We start from the raw sequence: 14,991 nt of genomic DNA, 5'->3' as shown, positions 1-14,991 counted from the left end.
TCGTATCTCTCACGGAGGAGCGGGAATTTTCTTAGCAATGTTAAAGCGCACATCAACCGATCACTTGTTTAGTGTTCATGTAAACACTACATTCAGATTCACCAATCGGAATGAATTCAGTTAGATTGAAACAAAAGGTGTCCATGTAAACAATGAATGGCAACTGCAGAAAGCAAAAGCCGAATCCCGGACATTTTGGGCGATCTCGACGGCCGGACATGTCCGGGAAAAAGAGGATGGTAACTCCTACTACTCAGCTTTCTCCTACTACTCAGTTTCTCCACAGAACAAGAGCCTGCTAGCTTTGCTTCCAAAAAAATCTGTGAGTGAGATCCCACCCTCTATGGGCGGGTTGAAAACATGCGGGACAGCCCCTACTACTGGCTGTAGTCTTTAGCCTCTGGCCAAAAAATCCTCTGATGATGCAAAATGACGATTTTTGCGTCATCTGAGGATTTTTTCCAGACAAAAAATACATAAATCTCTCATCTCAGGGGGATGTGAGGATGGAAAGCACGGTAATTCGAAAATACTACAGGTTTTCTACTAATACAAAGCTTAATGCTGAATCCTTAAGTATCCCTTTAGTAGATGTGCTGGATTTAGAGTGGTTTTAGTTGAGGTAGTAAGTCTTTTTAGCAGTAGAGACATTAGCAGAGAAGGAAGAGAGGAGGAATTTATAGGCTATGTTTTGCATATTCATAGTCTTATTCTATTCTAGCCATCTTGATAATGGAGTTGGGAGTTCACAGAATTTTTTTTTATTGGTCCTGAACCTACAGGAAGTATGAACACCATTTCTGTGTAAGTTAGAGACCAGGTACAAGAAATGAGATCTGGATGATGATGACATGTTGCTCAAGTGCACATCTGGTTAATGTTTCTAAAAAATGTCTGATTTGTTTTTCTTTTGCTGACACTTATCATAATCATAAAGAAGTTTAGAGACAGACGTGGAGGTGAAGTGAAGAGCTGAGGGGCTGCTTCACTCCAGCTGTGGTTGATTTATTTCAAAATTACCTCACATCCGTCTGAAGCTGTTATGTAACTGGTGTGCAATCTTACTGCGTGTGGCTTCCTTTTTTCTGCCTGCCACTATTGCTCTTCTGCAAACGAGTGACTTCCCACAATCCTTCAATAAACGAGTTCAGTGATGCAGAGACATTCTTGAAATAATTGCGAAATTCTAGTCAAATTTCATGTTAATTGGGTATTAAAGGGGACCTATTATGCCCCTTTTCACAAGATGTAAAATAAGTCTCTGATGTCCCCAGAGTGTGTATGTGAAAGTTGTAGCTCAAAATACCCCAAATCATTTTTTACAGCATGTTTAAATTGTCACTTTTTGAGGCTCAGAAAAACACACCGTTTTAGGATGTATCCCTTTAAATGCAAATGAGCTGCTGCTGCCGGCACAGGGGGCGGAGCCTCACGAGCTTGTGCTCAGTGTCAGGACAATCTCATCTCACGCAATAATAATATCAAAACAGAAACTCCCAGTAGCGGTGTTCATTTCGACCCGGAGTCGGACAATAATGCCCACAGAGGCAGAGAATAAATGTTGTATGGAGATAGAACAGGTATAGTTTAGTTTAATTACGGTTATAACTTATTTTTCATCTTGCTTTTATCCACTATTAGTACAAGCCTGTTGTAGCGGACCGCGTCCGAATGATGGTCAAAAATGTACTGATGATTTTTATGAAGTTTATTGTACATCTCACAAAAGATGAAGCGTCAGTTCTACTCCAGAAAATCACTGCAAGGGCGGAATAAACACAGTATAAGAAGTGCGCATTAAAGTCTTATCCATAAACTCTCTCTCTCCCTTTCATTATCATCAACATACACAGCGAATTAAACAGAAACACTCATTACAACTAACAGTAAACAAATATATACACAGCTTTTCAGTGGGTGCTTAATAAACTGGTAAACTTTATATCCTTAAAACGACTCGATGAACTGTAATAAAGTGTGCACTCTCCATTCCATTACTGCCGTGTCCAGTAACGTTAGGCCTATCGCTCCAGAGACTATAAGCTGGATCACGAACAGTTGGTACAGATCCATCCTCGAGTAACAACGAGAGTATATAAAGACTGCTATGTTCATTCTTACATCCAACAACAAAACACCTCAATCGCATAGGAGACATTCTTGTCTTCAGCTGCTCCAGCATCGAAACAATGGCGGCCTATGTGTGTACTCACTCAGGGCGGGTCTATGCTAAAACTGCAGTGTCAGTCAACAGTCATAGGAGTGGCTTGTGCAAAAGTACGTCACACTGCCCTGAACTTTCATTTAAAAAAAAAAAAGCACTGGGTGGATTTTTATCATTATAGGGTGGTTGTGTACACACACTGCGAACACACAATTATGTTCAAATGTGTACAAGTGAATTTTGCATAATAGGTGCCCTTTAAACAGCATTCAGCTATTAAAAGCTATTAAATTTGCCACATTTACATGTCAGTGATGCAACTTGGCCAACCTAGTAACGGTGAAGTACGATAGATACTATTGTTGGACGCCAGATACAAATGAATAATAATTAATCGTAGCGTCAGTTCTGGCAGGTCACATTAGTCAAGCTCGCATCAGCTGACTCTCAGCTGATACACGTCTACTTAAAGGAATACAACGCCTATCACCAATGATCCCTCTAATTTTTTTTCTTGCTGAGCAAAACTTTTGGGCGGACGTTTTTTGCCCCCTGAGCAAAAATATTCTTTATACCTGACCTGTACAGCATACGTAGAAACACAATGGTTTCAACTTGCAGTTGTAACTTTTAACTTGAATGTTCCATTTCTATTATTCAATTATTTCTCACTTAAACTACAATCAAATGGATTTCCCCACACATTTCTTATCCATGCTAGGCTGCATGGATGCGCAGGGAGTTCTTGCCCAGAACAGAACCATAACCGCCAATCCAATTTTATGCTAATTGTCAATCGTATTTGACGATAGTGGTCCTGACAGAAAGAGTAATATTTAATTTAAATGGTTAAAAAGTGCTATTCTTTGCTGTGTGTAGCACCTATGGCTCTGCAGGATCTGAAGCATCCCAGCTATAGAAACAAACATCTAAACAGTTTGAGCTGCACATTTAGGGGCCGTTTACACAACACCATTTTCAACTTAAAAATTTGGATGCTATTTGGCCGTTCATTTACAGGGGGCTTGAAAATGCAAACTTTTGAAAAAGGGTTTCAAAGTGCAAGTTTTTGAAATTGATACCGTTATCGTCTCTGTATAAACTACAAAAACTTGTATAACATGTGTATAACTATTCAGTCTATAGGCGTGTGTTTCTTTACAAAGGGACATCGCCAACTACTGGCCTGGCATGCATAAAGCGTTTTTTAGTCATTTTCACGGATCTGTGTGATCGGGGATTATTTTGACAATATTGTCGTCTGTATGCAAAAAAACACTAAAGAAAACCTTTCTGTTTTTAGTACATCGTTGTTGAAACAAACGTACCCTTAGGATTGCGCAGTTTTACTGTCCCTTGAGACTAGGAACAACATTATGACACTTGTGACGTGTACATTCTGTCCTTAACCTCAAAGTATTACATATTAGAAGAATATGACATTGAAGCATTGAAGTTCAAGCTAAACCTGTGGTAAATTTGGCAATATATCAATACCAGCCCCTCAGTGTTTACTGATTCACAGTGCAAGTCAGTTGTGTGTATTGTGTGCTCCACATGCCTGAATTAACATGCTGACATTATTCCTCCTCCCACAGCTTTTCAATAAAGTGCTTGTTGTTCCTTGGGGGAACATTCAGTGTGTATTTGTGTGTGTGAGTGTGTGAGTGTGTCTGTGCTGCAGTCCACCTCAATGTGTTTTCAAATCACGAAATAGGCAGTTTTATTTTAAGGGCCATAATGATGTAATCCACAGAGGAAGTATAACTGATTTATTTTTGCGGTTTATTATTTATTAATAACTGGCTGACTGCACGTTATCTGCTATATTACATGCTAGATATTTTCCCCCATAATTAGATTTTTCATGCATGATCAGAGAGTTAAAAATGAATATAAATATTTTAAATAATAGCTGTATTTGTATACAATTAAATATTTAGATCACCCCTAATTCTTTACTAATTCTTAAATAATTAAGATAATTCTTAACTAAATAGTATGTTGCAGTGATAACATTAAATTGTATTTGTTTTTCTTTCTTTGTTTTCCAGTGGGCCACAGTGAGGATGGAAAGAGGAGCCAAGGAGAAAAACCATCTTCTGTACAAGCCTTACAGTCTTAATAGTAAGTATGTCAGTGTCTGTGTAAGCACTGTGTACAATTACACCTATGGGAAAATGATCTATCGCTCCTGTGTGCTCATCTGCTTATTAATGTGAGTGACATTGCTTGTTTTGGTGTGTCTCCTGTGCTTGGTTGATCTCACAGGACTTGTACCCTGGTTGTTTTTGTCAGTTAATAATTGTAATTGCGGTCACACTTCATTTGTGTCTCATTTGCTTGTGTTTGCATTTGCTTGAGTTGTTGCACGTCATTATATAAAGTTTTAACTTTTTTTTTTTTTGATTCAAAGAATTTATTCATTTACAAATTGTTCAGGAATTTACAGTTAAAGACCCAAGGACCAGATATGATTAATTAAGGCCAGGAGTTAGAAGTGCAGTCAATTTAAGACAAGAGTCAGAATTATAATAAATGAAAGAAAAAGTTTGACTGAAGATAGTTTGCAGTTTCATCAGGCAGAAGTCAGCTTCAAGACTTACAAGGAGTTCATAGGCCGCCCTGTTACAGTTACTAAGATCACAGCAGTTATACCCTTCACCAAGGTCTAAGCTACGTCATTGCTTCAGGTTGAATGATTCTGATTGGCTAAGAAATAGATCAACATAGTAAATTTCCACACATGGACTGATGGGTAGTAGCACATCTCCATAGTCTGTACGGCTGCCACCAGGACCCTATGTTAGGTATGAATGGCCCTCCGAGGTCACAAGACTGTGTCTAGGCGTCAGCATGTCGAAGAAAACAAGTCAGTCAATATCCAATATTGCCACTTGTTCCTTGGCCTGTAACCAAGAATACTAACACACACATAGACACACAGCTTCTTCAAGGTTGGATTTGGTTGGGCTCTAACTATAAACAGGAGATTCTTCCCAAAACATTAAGAAAACATGTTCTTTCTCTCAATGAGAGGACAATTTAATATAGAACAGGAAAATAAATGCTAAGAAATGGTCTCTTAAACTATTGGTTCCAATGACCCTTGTGACCTATAGTCGTCATGGTGAGCTAGAAGAACAAATATATGTTTTAACACATGTTGAAGACCTTTCTCAAACAAAACGAATCCATATTTCATTTCTGGAAGCCGGGCTAAATGAGCGAACACTGTTACTGCGTTCCTAGCATGGGCTCAGATATTTAATACAGACATTAAAGAATACACGAAAAGGACATTTCAGTAATCACACTGGTAACTTCTATAACGAAGTAAAATCTCATAAGCTTAGAGAAGTCATTCAACTCATTTGATATTTAGAAGGAAAAATATTGATTAATACCTTGATTATAATCACTCATTAGGTATTCATTGAAGCAGCAGTGGATTCAAGAATCCAAAATGTATTTATTTACGCCCTAGACTGTGACTCTGTTATATAATGTCCTGAATTTTGCTCTTCACAAAGACACTGTATGTTTGCATTATCATTTATCTCAGGCATTATCGCTAAAGAACCCACGTCACTGGAAGATGAGCTCAAAGAGATTCGGCGAAACGGGAGCAGTCGAGAGTTGGATGGCTCCGCTTCCGCCGCCACAGGCCCCTCCCTTTCCTCATCAGAGTTTGAAATGTCAGACACCTTCTACTTTTGCCGCCGCGGCATTGAAAGCATCGTAGATGACGAGGTTACCAAATGTTTCTCGGCAGAAGAACTTGAGTCGTGGAACCTGCTGACCAGGAGCAACTATAACTTCCAGCACATTAGCACCAGACTGACCGTGCTGTGGGGTTTTGGCGTCATCATCCGTTATGGGTTCCTGTTGCCCCTCAGGTGAGCAAGAAGAAAAATGGGGTTCGATAAAAGTCAGAGATATTAAAATTCTGGCTGATGCTAATTATTATTTTTCGTTTATGGCCAATAACCCATAAATGGCTGATATTATAATTCTGTGGTGTTTTGTCTAACTAAATTAAAAATAAAATACTAAAATTAAAGTAATCAAGTAATCACAAATTTTTGCATCACTTCATTTTAATGTACAGTATGAAAAATGGATTTTCATTTTTGAGGCTTACCAAAGATTACAATGTTATGAAATTACATTTAGTGTGTCCAGTCTCTCATTTTGATAATACTAGTGGATGTGATACCAATATATTGTGCATCCCTAGTAAAATAATACATATAAACCCTTATTTATGGAATAATCAAATGTGAAGATTAGTGAGAAGAATTCTAAAATAATAAATAATAAAACGAGGCCAATGCTAACAACAAACAAAACAAAAAATTACCATTGTTTTTTGACACGTGTACCATGCTAATATTATGTATTTCTGTACATGCACCATGGTAGTGCCTTTGGTTATCTTTGAAGTACCTTGGCGTGCAAAGTAACACCATGGTATGCAACAAATTATTATGTTATTGCCCTGACTGAGCGCTAACTGCCACAGTATGTTTACACAGTATGAATACCAAAGAAAAGTATTCAAATTAGAAACGGCTGCTTCATGAAGAAAGGAGCAGAGGGCACTGCTGTTACTCTCATTTACATGTCTATGAAAAATACATAAAAGATATGGTATTGTTGGGTACATTAATTGCTTTTTGAGGTCCAGTGTATGCAATATAGCATAAAATAAAAGAAAAAATTCTGCAGCACTTGTAAACTGTTAATGGCTTTGTAAAGTGCTGTCAGAATAAATATTAAATATTAGTTTTGGTTGACTGATGTTATATTTTTGACATCATTCTAATTGGTCCATTCTGAGACGTTTGCTCTGCTTTGGCACGCAAGTCTGAATTTAGTGTCTTAAAATACAGGCTAATTCTGCTGCCCCTCAGGGCCATATGGAGCTTCTGTAGGATTAATGTCAGTCAGGGCAATGGCCTTAACCCACATCCCTTAATAGAAACACTTCACCATCCTGTGCGCACATTTGAGATGAGGAAGAGTGCCTGATATCTGAGCTCTGTTTAATCAGATGTGCCCACCCGGGTATTGTGCGATTAATTGCACAACTGCATCCATTAGGTCAAAGTTATGGTGGAGTGGGTAGTGCATGTGCTCCTGGAGTTATGATCATATAACTAATGTAGGATGTAGGTTTGAATTCGACCTGCGACAAATGGGTATTGTTCGAAAATGAATCAATTCCGATTCTACTTAACGATTCCAATTTTAATACCGGTAGACGTGATTAACTGGTAGAAATGTGTCAACCGGAAGAGATTGTATCATATGAATGTGTTTTTAAGCCTTGCGGTTTTAAAACTAGTAATTTTAAACCGTTTAAGCGCAGTAAGCAGCAAAAGAGGACTGTATGCTATCGGTATATGCGCGCGCTTGTCTGAGCACACACCTGAAACAGGCGCACATGAAGCCCCTGCTCATACAGCGCTGAGTACTGAACTCTTTGGGCTTAAACGGTCCAATACACACACACTTGTGTTTCAAAATGCTCCTGTTTGCAAGTGTCCTCATAAACACAGTCTTTATGCATTAAGTGAACAATTGCCAAAGAATGCGCATATCAGTATATTAGATCTGCGCATTCAGCCTTAAAGTGGCAGCAGTCACTGTGCCGTTAATGTTAATAAAAAATTACTCGGATCTTTACTGAATGACTTTTGTTACTTTAATAAGAATATATAATATAATGTATGTTTAATTTACACTGTGAAGACAGTGCAGTGTAATTTTGATTACTTTATACAATTTATGTAGTAGCCTTTTTGATAGTCCTATCTAGTGCTTGTAGTTTTTCAGGTAGGTCTGTTTAATTTGTGTCAGTTCTATTGTAGTTTTTTTTGTCATATTTCTTGTAATTAGTTTTTTTGTGAAATTGAAATTAGTGATGAGACTTATGAGATTTCAGTGGCTTCAAAAAGTGTGATATCATAACTTTATTTAAAGCAAAAATAATTATATTGTGATATTTATTGTTATCGTGAAAATAAAATGACTCATATTGTGATATAAGATTTTGGTTTAAACATTTTTTTTATGGTTTTGAATACCACATAAAAAACAACTGGACTAACTAATATAAAGTTCAAACATTATTAAAGATTAGTAAACAGTAATAAAATAAGAACAAATAAACATTAACAATAGCACAACTGGTACTGAAATTGTAATTAAATGTAAAATAACACTACATACTTTTCTTTTTTTAAATAAAATATAGATGAATCCTTATTAAAGATACAAAAGTTATTCATTCAAGATCAGTGGGTGATTTTCTTTTTCTTTTTTTCTATAATTAACGTTAATGACAGCTTGCAGCAGGTATATTAGGCTGCTGTCACTTTAAGACCTCATGCTGGATCCAATACTCTGACGCACATGCGTTTTCTTTCTCAAGTGTTTACATTTACAATTACTGAAGAGAACTTGCTGTGTTTGCGATAATATTTGGCATTATTTTGTGTGCATTCAAGCGCGAGAAGATGTGTACGAGAACTCAATTCAGTATTGCGCACTATACAAGAGGCTTTTTATTCTACATGGAGCATGTCATACCTTCTTACGTTTCACAAATCCAGAGAAATGCAAACAAAAAGGTTTAAAGGGTACATTTTGTAATGATTGTTCCAATGTTTGAGTTGAAATGTCTTGTTTTTTGGTTTATCAGGCTAACATTAGCAATCACAGGAATAAGCCTATTGGTTGTCTTCACCACCATTATTGGTCTTCTGCCCAATGGGAGGTAAGAAACTTGATTTTATATTAAAAAAGCCTTTTTTGTCATTTGTTTTGCTTTCTTATACTAGTGCTGGAGCAATCTGTGAGACTAATAAATTGTTAGATATTTTGAAGTTAGTTCTAAGTTTGTTCAGGAGTGTGATTTAATATGGATGTTAACACGTCTCTGTGTGTGTTTGCAGGTTGAAAAGTTTTCTCAGTGAAACAGTGCACCTGATGTGTTACCGTATCTGTGTGAGAGCGCTGACTGCTATCATCACATACCATCACAGGTAAAACGCCACAGATCATACGCATGCTTTCTGTAAATCTCCGACCATCAGGAGCCTTGGCATTATGGGTCAATGTGCAATCTGACAGTCGCTTGTTTGCAATCACACACAATCATGTACAATCAAACAAACACTCACAAACATGCACAATAACACACCCACAATCAATCTCGCAATCAGACACTAACTATAGCTTTTCCACCAACGGGCCAAACCGTTCGCGTTGCTTAACCATTCCACTCCGTGCCAACCCAGCCTAGCCGATACGGATATGTTTTCATTTTTCACTGTGGGGCTGATAACAGCGCTCTTTTGGAATGTACTGTAATACAAATGCGTCAGTCACTGCCTTGGTAATGCAAAAGTTTACAGACGTATGATATGTAAATAGCAACTGCGTTATGGAGGATGATCAGATATTTCACAAAAATATAACACACACACACACACACACACACACACACACACACACACACACACACACACACACACACACACACACACACACACACACACACACACACACACACACACACACACACAATTGACCCTTTCAGAACTTCTTTCTCAAATACACATAAATACAAACTCTCTCCATTGCATAGCATCTGTCAATCACACACACATGCTCACAATCAGACACCCATAATCAAACACTCTCATACATCACACTCATAGTATCACAATCACATAGACGCTCGCAAACACTCAGAGGGTCGCAATAAGGGGATGTTTACATGACACCGTTTCAAATAAAGGCAACTTTTTATCCATTTTGGGTGCCTGAAAATGCACGTTTTTGAAAACGGTCTCCATGTAAATCACAAAAACGCGAATGTCTGAAGGCGATGACGTCATGCGTATTACGTTTTCAGTCTGTAGTGTTTCATCGCCATCTAATGCCCTGGCAGCAGAATACAGCGTTTTGAAGCTATTTTGCGGATACGTGTGTCGTTTTGACAATGGTGTCGTCTGTATGCGGAAAACTCAAAGGAAAAACTTCTCTGTTTTAAGCATATCGTTGTCGTGTAAACATACCCTGAAACACACAGAAAATACACTCCTAATCTCACGAATACTCAAAATAACATTCACAATTATCACAATTATTCTTGCAGTCAGACACTATCGATCAGCCCATAACACACACACACACACACACACGCGCAGACACAATTAACCCTTTCAGAACTTCTTTCTCAAATACATACATAGTGTCCATCAATCACACACACATCTTCAAAATCAGTAAACTTGCATTCAAACATATACTTGCACAAACACACACACACACACACACTCACTATCAGGCATTAACAATCAATCAAATACACCCATATTCACAATCATACAAACACTCACAATCACACAGATGCACACTCAAAATCAAATGCTCACAATCAGACGCTCACAATCACAAACACTCTCACACACTGTCACAATCAAACACTCAAAATCACTTCCACAGTCAGACACATGCATCCCACTTATACCCTCTCAACCAGGCACTCACAATCACACAAACACATACCGTATATGCTCACAATCATTCACTCTAACAGTCACTCAATCACACACGTTTACAATGCTACAACACTCTCACAATCATGCACTCAAATGACACTCCCAATCGCACACCCAGTCATGCATTCTAAATAACACGCTCCCAGTTATCTCTGTTCTTCAAACCTGTCTGACTATCCTACTTGGGACACAAAAGGAAACATTTTAGAGGATGTTCTATTCACTCTTTTCCATGCTATTACAGTGAATGAGAACTGGTTCTTGAGAATGTTAACTCCTCTAGCATGTTCTGGATAGATGGTTCAGATTTTGATGTTATCTGACACACAAACAGCGTGGGGTCAGAGTTCATGACACCAGAAGGTAACAGTGAGTTAACAGGGGCTTTGTGTTTTAGTTACAGGTCAGGTAAACTTGATTCACCAGATTTTAAACTTCTCCAGTGCTCTCTTTGTCATTATCTCAGCCTGTCATTCCTGTCATGCTTTCTCTCGGGACCTCTCCCTTGACCAGTCAAACTGGTTCCTTTAATATGAAGATGCTCCTAAACTATTGGTTGCCAATACAAACTCGTAACCTGTTTACCTTACCATAAACATTGCTCTCCATGTTTCTCCTGTAACTATTTACACTCTCTGCCCACAATCTCCTGTCTGTGTCTTTCTCTGGAACAGTGAAAATAAACCCAAGAATGGAGGCATCTGTGTTGCCAACCACACTTCACCCATTGATGTCATTATACTGGCCAGTGATGGATGCTATGCAATGGTGAGTGTGTGAGTGTGTATTCATGTGTATTTGAGAAAGAAGGTCAGAGTGTAAATAAATTGTGTCTATGTGTGTGTGTTAAAGGTGGGTCAGATCCATGGGGGCCTGATGGGGCTCATTCAGAGGTCTATGGTGAAAGCTTGTCCACACATTTGGTTTGAGCGATTAGAAGTCAAAGATCGCCATCTAGTGGCTAAAAGGTAACTCAGCATCAACACTTGTCTCATTTCTTTGGATTTTGAACAAAAGTGCTGTGGCCAGTTGCATAAACTGCTTAGTCAAGTCTTATTTTTTTCTTCATAACTTTTTAAAGTCAGTTACATAAAAAGGTAGATCAGTATCATTTGAATTGGAAAAGTAAGACTGATTTAACCCCTTGGTTAAAGAATTCATTAATTCATGAGAAATCAAATTTACTTTAATCTTTTGAAAAATGGTCATTGTACTATACAAATATCCTGTAAGTTTCTGAACACAAAACTTCCTTGTTAGTCCAAAAGTAGCTTTTATTGAAGCCAAGCTCAGAAAACGACTCGTTTCGTATTTTGTCACATTATTACGCCATAGTGCAACGAAAGACCGCCTATGTAGAAGAAGATCTACATCACTGCCTCTTTAGCCCCTCCCACTGAGAGACGCAAACACAGGATTACTCCAGCTACAATACGATAGAGATCCCTGTGAGGATTACAAGACGTTTTAAAGCAACACCAAAAATTATTTTGTACCTTAAAATAATGTTTCCAAAATCGTTTCAGTGGTTCATCAACTCGTAACAGGGTGAACGGCACTTCTGCATTCGCTTTGCGGCCCTCTATCGGCTATAACCGCACTATGCAAGTTTGCCAGATCGGGTAGTGGATCTGTAGTTCGAATGAGACATAAGAAACTACAAATTTGACTTGCTTAACGGCAAGCGTTACAATAGCCGATAGGTGGAGCAAGGCTCTGGGTGGAGTGTACTCGACAGGTAGCCTACATATAAATGGAAGATACCTAGCTATAAAAGTCTGCGAATAAAAGGAAGGGTATGATGTCAGAGGAGGGGAAGAAAAGACAAAAAAATGGGAACATGATAGAGAAAGAGCTCGAACTAGAGTGAACATTGAACTAAAAACGGTGTAACCTGTCTCTGCAACTTTTTTCCAATAAAATGCTCAAGATTTTCACAGCAATGCAAATGGCTATCACATGCTAAACTGTTAGGCAATACGTTTTTCTTTTTCGTCCTTGTGAAAACCTATATTGCTATTGCTAGACCGTTTCAAATGTACCGTTTCACACAATAAAAAAAAAATAGCAAGCAATGTTTATTATTATTTAGTTTTTCTTCGTTTCTGATGTCGCAATACTAGTGATGTAGTACTCGAGTCCGGTCTCGAGACCGATTTCTGCTTTTTCGGACTCGACTCGGACTTGTTCCTTCAAAGACTCGGTCTTGACTCGGACTCGACCCTTCAAAGACTCGGTCTTGACTCGGACTCGACCCTTCAAAGACTCGGTCTTGACTCGGACTCGACCCTTCAAAGACTCGGTCTTGACTCGGACTCGGCATAGGCGGTCTCGTCCCCATCACTAGTCCACTAGAATACGTACCACTAGAAAATTTTTATTTGCTCTGCATGTCCTAACTATGATTAAAAAAGTCAGGGTGGGCTTATGTTGATGACAGAGCAGCACTGTTGAAGCAGTTTAGAAAAATAGGCAGAAGATGATGCATGTGGTAGGGATTTTTTTTAATGATAGTAAAAGCATAGTCCATATTAAGACGTTAAGACTGATCCTCTAAACAATTCCCAATCTAGCTTAGTCAGTAGGCCTAACTGTTGATTATTAACTGGGGTGATATTAAATCATGAATATGAAAACTGACATGTTTTTATGGTCTTGGTCTCGACTCCTAAAGACTCGGTCTCGACTCGGACTTGCTTCCTCAAAGACTCGGTCTTAACTCGGACTCGACTGAATTTTAAAACCAACGGACTCGGACCCGACCCTTCAAAGACTCGGTCTTGACTCGAACTCGGCATAGGCGGTCTCGTCCCCATCACTACGCAATACATCATACTTTCATAAAATCATGCAACATACTCTACCTTGTCTGTGGACATCGTTATTTCTAAAGCCGGTGCTGGATAAACAAATAGTGTGCGTGCGACGGTAGGCTAAATTATTTACGACAGCGGTAATGGACAATTCCGCTTCCAACATGTAGGGCGACCGCAGAGGAAAAGTGCTTTGGTGTTGCTTTAATGCTTTAATGTGCCAAGTTATGGAAAAACACCATCTTGTAATCCTAACAAAAAGGAAAGCTTGGATAAACTTTATTTCTTTATTGAACTTTATTATAAAATTTTGTTTTAAGTTCCAGTCAGATTGCGTCAGTAAGACACTGTTCGTTTATTCACTTCATTTTACTGCAGATTCCTTTTTAAACAAGACACGGTTAGACGCAGGCTTTTCAGAGAGATTGAAATTAAAAGATGATGCAGCGCCAACTACATTGGATATGACAGTAATGTCGCAATACTCAAGTGTAACAGTGTTTTCACCATGTGTCACTATTGCTTTGTCTGATACAGATCATTTGATGTATCGAGTATTTATACTGTAGCGCCGAGTCAAACTGAACAGTTGTGATTCGCTATTCTTTCCTTTGCTATGGCATTAATGAGGTTAGTGCGTTGGTTTATAGGACACGGAAGAAAGCACGTTAGAGAACGCTTTTGTTATTGTTCTGATCTAAGCCATTCACTGTAATTCTGAATAAAAGTGACGGTAAGCAACATCTGTTTTGTCATCAGTAAGACATTACAACACAGTTCATTTTATTTAAAACACAACGCTTCAAAATATGACAATATAAGTTTTTCACTTTATCGAGAAGGATGAACTATGAATAGCCTTTAATAATGACAATGTGACAAACACTGGTACATTCATTCATAATTCTATTTACCCGAAACACAGAAAGTCATCCTTTTAACTCCAAATACTTATGCTTTATAAGTCTTGGTTGTGGCAAATAAAGTTTATGTAATAATATGCATAATTGTTTCACATGGTTGGCAGATGTTTCAACTATGTAACAATGTATTTTTCAAAATCTGAAGTTTGCAAAACAATTCCACACATGTAATGACAGGGACGTTTAAAATATTTTAATATGCAAAACTGCTACCCACTCATAGCAGTGGGTGTTTACTTCCAAGTCTTGAATGCGGCACGCCTATCACAACTGAGTGTTCGAAAGAGAGGGTCGAAACAGGATAGAAAAAAACTAAATTAGGATGTTTTTTGATGACCTCTTTAAATGACCCAGAGCCTAAAAAATTACACTACTTTTTTTTTCTTTCAAAAATCATATATCAGTCTATTATGATAAAATGTTATCTTTAAATGTATGCTTTTTCTATTTACAAATGTTTTGGTGATTTATTTTATTTGCCTCTAGATTCTTGAATTGTACTATTTTAATTGAAA

General features: G+C 38.0%; 1 protein-coding gene across 2 annotated transcripts in view; it reads left to right on the top strand.

Moving 5' to 3' along the window:
- Positions 1-14,991, top strand: part of LOC308681050 (glycerol-3-phosphate acyltransferase 4-like) — a 44,010-nt gene that overhangs the window by 8,478 nt on the left and 20,541 nt on the right. For both annotated transcript variants that reach the window (XM_081349572.1, XM_081349571.1), the window contains exons 3-8: positions 4,219-4,291; positions 5,730-6,063; positions 8,874-8,948; positions 9,127-9,216; positions 11,415-11,508; positions 11,593-11,708. In XM_081349572.1, coding sequence (XP_081205698.1) covers positions 4,219-4,291; positions 5,730-6,063; positions 8,874-8,948; positions 9,127-9,216; positions 11,415-11,508; positions 11,593-11,708 — 782 coding nt within the window. The remainder of the gene's footprint in view (positions 1-4,218; positions 4,292-5,729; positions 6,064-8,873; positions 8,949-9,126; positions 9,217-11,414; positions 11,509-11,592; positions 11,709-14,991) is intronic.

The sequence above is a fragment of the Scardinius erythrophthalmus genome (genome assembly GCF_964197995.2).
Source record: "Scardinius erythrophthalmus genome assembly, chromosome: 20".
Taxonomy (NCBI): Eukaryota; Metazoa; Chordata; class Actinopteri; order Cypriniformes; family Leuciscidae; genus Scardinius; species Scardinius erythrophthalmus.
The sequence above is the reverse complement of the archived record's forward strand: the minus strand, read 5'-3'. Positions and strand labels throughout refer to the sequence as shown.